A 4,869-nucleotide genomic window follows, 5' to 3' on the forward strand; every position below is an offset into this window, starting at 1 on the left:
TGGGAGTGGTTTGAGTAAAGTTCATTTTAGAGCTGATTGCATTATAGTCGGCTGCAGTGAATTGATCTGAATATTCCGCAATATCAGCTTTATTTGATTTTATTGTCTTCGATTTAAAATAAAATAAAACCTTACACGTGTTCATATCTGATGTTTTTTATTATTTATTTATTTTTTTTCAGTTTTCTGTGGAAGCTCATTTTAATTCCCCTGATGCTGACCAATCATGTGTTTCATAGCAGACATCATGCCAGAGCAGGACCTGCTGCTATACAGTGATGCCATTGGCGGAGAGAGCTCTTTGTTATTAAGTAGGTTGAATATCTGAATAAATTAACCACATCTTGCAGCTAAACCAATAGGCGGACGAGACGCATGACGTACATTTTAATATTCATGAACGCCACACCCCCACGCCATAGAGTGGTCCGTCCGTGATTGTGCTGGCTCTGTCTCATTGGGCAGGCAAATATAGGTGAAAGCACTGGTGAATGCCAATCTATTTGTGTGGTTGCGGCCAGAATTCACTAGAAAATGTCGTCTTTATACCAGCCGTTCTCCGTTTCGGATGGGCCGTGTAAAGATGCGATTTTGAGACAGGGATGCAAGTCGCAGCAGCATCCTGCGGCGCTGACCTCGATTCCGCCGTCTTGTTTAGCAGGCAGCTTTGGTGGAGTTCAGGCGAGCAGGTGTGCGCCAATTCAACATTTCTGTGCAGGGAAGAGAAGTTTAGCGGCTGCCGCGGTAGGAGGAAGAAAGGTCACTCACCCGGGAAAGGCTATTCTCGCAGGTAAATGCACATGGTGCAGATAAGCGCTGCTGCTTCGGTCGCTAGCCGACCTGAAGCTGCTTCTATGGTTCACCGCACAACAACACTGGCGCCTGTGAGACGCAGCACTGGGTCAAATGTCTGTTTTCACGTCGAGAAGTGGTGGCAAGGATACCCCTTTAGTCTCTTTTAGTAACAATTAGGAGCGCCGCAGTGCTTTTCTTGCTTTTATCGAGAGTTTGCCACCGAGAGAGATAGCTAGCTAACGATATTAGCGAGTTGGCTAACTGTGACCTGTCCTGTAGTGACATAGCTAGCAACCGTTAGCCTCTTGACATCCTCTGTTGTATCATCATGGCGGGGCATCCCATTTATGGTAGGAGACAATGACGTTGTGAAAAACAAACACCAACCAGCCATAAAGAAAACACAACCATAATATGGTGAGCCAGCCAGCTATAGCATTCACCATCTTTTAGGTTGTAAGCATGAATCCTTACTAAGTGATCAAGGCAAGATTACATGGGTGGTCCTGGACAGCTTTCATGTTTGGTTAATGCTATCTGTCCTCTGTGTACAGGTGGGATTGCAGGAGGGATAGAGATCTGCATCACCTTCCCGACAGAATATGTGAAGACTCAACTCCAGCTGGACGAGAGGGCCAACCCTCCTCGATACAGAGGGATAGGTGAGGAAAACCTCAGTCTGGTTTCAGCACCCAAGTCATTTTAATTGCTGAAACCAGTGCCATTCACAAAATCCTTAACACAGAGACCTAAGTCTGTGAGCTAGATGTTGAAAATGTGAATTGCAAAGTGTAATTGTTTGTTTAGGGGACTGTGTAAAGCTGACCGTTCAGGATCATGGACTGAGAGGGCTATACAGAGGCCTAAGCTCACTTCTCTATGGCTCCATCCCCAAGTCTGCAGTTCGGTAAGACCACAGGCTTACAAATGCATCCAAAAATTATATTGGTGGATCTATACTGAAGTGTCAATACTGTCAATCCTGGCGTATGTGGAAACATTATTAACAAGAGTTTTCTTTAACCAGTGTTTTGCATGAAATAAATATGTAAGAGAATAGGACGAGGGTGGGCAATTCCAGTCGTGGAGGGCTGGATTCCTGCACAGTGGTGTGTTTGGTTTTTTTTTTTTTTTTTTTTTTTCTCCCCCCCTTTTTCTGATCAAACACATCTGATTCAACTCGCCTGTTAATTGGCAGGTTTAGTAGTTCTGCAAGAGCAGATAAATTGGCTGGTGTGCTGAACTCTGGACACCCCTGGAAAAAGAAAGCAACAGGCCTAATATTAGGTCATTTCAATAATTTAACACCCATGAATTTCTTCTGTTTCTTATAGAGCACAAATAGTTGATAGTTGGACACATACAGACCCAGATACAGATTTTGATAAGAACTGGTATTGATTCTGGTTTTAGAATACCTTTGTAATCCTAGAAATGTGATCAGAAAGAAAATCAGAGGGTGGATGTCATATCTTAAATTGTTTGCCCTTATCCTTACTGTCCTCATCCTTTTTCTCTGAGAATGCAAAATGAGACACCAAATGGCCTTCACTTAGTGTTTTTATTTATATATATATATATATATATATATATATATATATATATATATATATATATATATATATATATATATATATATATATATCGAAAATGCATGTACACCTCATTTCTTCTCTTGTGGCTGGTTGATTGCAGGTTTGGCACATTTGAGGTCCTGAGCAACCCAATGCGAGATGATAACGGCCGCCTTGATAACACCCGTAGCTTGCTGTGTGGGCTGGGAGCAGGCATCACTGAAGCAGTAGTAGTGGTCTGCCCAATGGAGACGCTAAAGGTTGGAGCAATAAGGTTACGTTCACTCAGCATGTAAAAGTGGCCCACATCTGATCCGCAAAAAACATTTGCAGTTCTGACTCTGGCACGTTCATATATGGTATTGTAATGTGTATGGAAATCCGATACATATTCGTTACACACTGATGTGGCTCGGTTTGAACAACCAGATTGAGATTCATGCAATTTTAACAGCGGTCCTGCTTGACATTCTTCATAAATGTGTGCTGAAGAGAAGGGAAAATGGCCTTTGGTGCATGCGTGGCAGTTTAGGAGAATGAACCGTTGAGCCGACTGTCACATGAAAAAGGAAAAAAGAAAATTTGGTTTGGGCCACTTTACATGCTGTGTGAACATAGCCCAATACTCTCTGTTTTTCTAGAACTATACTACAAGATTTTGAGGGAATATCATTAAGCAGTTTCATTTCCTTACTTTACTTTACTTTCATTTAAAGGTGAAGTTAATCCATGACCAGTGTTCCCTTCAGCCACGATACAGAGGCTTCTTCCACGGTGTGCGCGAAATCATCCGTGATCAAGGTAGAATGAAGAAAAACTAATTTTCTTTACTTTGTGTAAGTTTTAACTGTTACCAAGTCAGAAAATGAAACTCATAACTTGCCTTTTAAAATAAACCATTATGCTGGTTGAAATGTGTGAAGCAGGGCATCTCTTCTCTTTTGGCAGGGGTTCGAGGGACATACCAAGGACTGACGGCTACAGTGTTGAAACAGGGGACCAATCAAGCTATACGCTTTTATGTCATGAACCTTCTACGTAATTGGTACAAAGGTTAGAAAGGATATGCCAAATTGTTTGTTGGACTATTAATGGATTGCAATATTTAAAAAAAAAAAACAGCAAAAGCATAACGTTTTTGATTCTGTTTCCAGGTGACGACCCCAGACGCGATATGCATCCACTAGTCACAGCCATATTTGGTGCTACTGCAGGCGCGGCAAGCGTCTTTGGGAACACACCTCTTGATGTTGTGAAGACCAGAATGCAGGTACACCTCCTCCTGTTCAAATTGAGTGTTTTGTGTAATTTTTTCCTTTGCCATCATATAAGTCCTTGGTAATTTCTTCCTATTCTAGGGCTTGGAAGCCCATCGCTACAAGAACACACTAGACTGTGCTTTCCAGATACTAAAGAACGAGGGCCCTCAAGCGTATGCATTTTCTTATCTTCAACATCATCTCTACATTCTCAATATCCATTAACCACTTCAGCCCTATAACATGTTTTTCTTCATGCTACAGGTTCTACAAGGGTACGGTCCCTCGGCTAGGTCGGGTGTGTCTGGACGTGGCCATCGTCTTTGTCCTTTATGAGGAGGTTGTGAAGTTTCTGAACCAAGTGTGGAGGACTGACTGAAGAGGGTTAACCGCTAGCTGTAGAGAAAAAGAGGACTATGCAGACACAGTTGGCTGTGTCACTCAAGTGAAGAGCACAAGTCTTACCCTGACCCCTGGCTGAGAGCTCTGGATTATGCAGCCATCTGTGTCTGCATGCTTTACCCAGCAGCGTGAGAGCATGAGCGAGAAGAAAGAGTAAATCTTGTGTGTGGTGTTTTGATGCACCGTATATTGCTAACCTTTCTGCCTAGCATATGTATCATACAGCTGCACTTTTTCACTTAATGTAAAACCATGCAAGTGTCTTCACCACCATGCTCTTACTCCAAGTAGCCCACGTATGTGGCAAAACCAAAAGATAAAACAAAGCACACAGTCCCCCCTGTTCCTAATGTACATGGCTTAACTTTTTATATTTGTTGCACTGAAACATTTATCAATGTGTGGAAAACTGTTTAGATGTATATGATGGCTTTTTTGTACAACTTGAGTGTTTCCCTATGGTTGTTTCCTTCTGAAACAAGGAATTGTAAACTTATGATTTGATTCTGCTGTTCAGACTGTCAGTATTACTAACAGTTCATTCATGGCGAGCTAAGCAATGTTTGTCCGTTTTCTGTACAAATGGAAGACAGAAAAATTCAAACTCAAAAAAATAAAGCCCCGGTGTCAAAGTACATGAAGAGTACGAGCTCCTGATTCTAAGTTGTGCCAGTCTACTGCTAAAGCAGATGGCATGTGTTCACCTTCCACTAAAGCCTTTAAGGACAAGCTGCTCCCTTACAGTTTTGTAGCAATGTAGCACATGCCTCATTTACTTCTTCACCTCACCTGAGGTGTAAATGTTGGACCCAATTTTAATATCACAGTAAAACCAGTGA

The 4,869-nt window shown here is 42.1% G+C and overlaps 1 protein-coding gene across 1 annotated transcript; it reads left to right on the plus strand.

The window, feature by feature from the left end:
- Window positions 1-421: 421 nt before the first annotated feature.
- On the plus strand, window positions 422-4,653 carry slc25a1a (solute carrier family 25 member 1a). The gene is made up of 9 exons (XM_072658662.1): window positions 422-790; window positions 1,350-1,457; window positions 1,603-1,702; window positions 2,491-2,629; window positions 3,086-3,170; window positions 3,318-3,422; window positions 3,524-3,639; window positions 3,728-3,801; window positions 3,893-4,653. The coding sequence occupies exons 1-9, from the start codon at window positions 535-537 to the stop codon at window positions 4,005-4,007; spliced, it is 1,098 nt and encodes a 365-aa protein (XP_072514763.1). The 5' UTR covers window positions 422-534; the 3' UTR covers window positions 4,008-4,653.
- The last annotated feature ends 216 nt before the right edge of the window (window positions 4,654-4,869 follow it).

This window comes from Salminus brasiliensis, chromosome 16 (genome assembly GCF_030463535.1).
Source record: "Salminus brasiliensis chromosome 16, fSalBra1.hap2, whole genome shotgun sequence".
Classification (NCBI taxonomy): domain Eukaryota; kingdom Metazoa; phylum Chordata; class Actinopteri; order Characiformes; family Bryconidae; genus Salminus; species Salminus brasiliensis.

Excerpts from the sequence above, each read along its gene's own strand:
- slc25a1a (XM_072658662.1), top strand. The coding sequence starts at position 535 with ATGTCGTCTTTATACCAGCCGTTCTCCGTTTCGGATGGGCCGTGTAAA. Across the intron at positions 1,458-1,602 it reads TCCTCGATACAGAGGGATAG|GGGACTGTGTAAAGCTGACC; the intron begins GTGAGGAAAACC and ends TTGTTTGTTTAG. Across the intron at positions 3,640-3,727 it reads TTGTGAAGACCAGAATGCAG|GGCTTGGAAGCCCATCGCTA; the intron begins GTACACCTCCTC and ends TTCCTATTCTAG.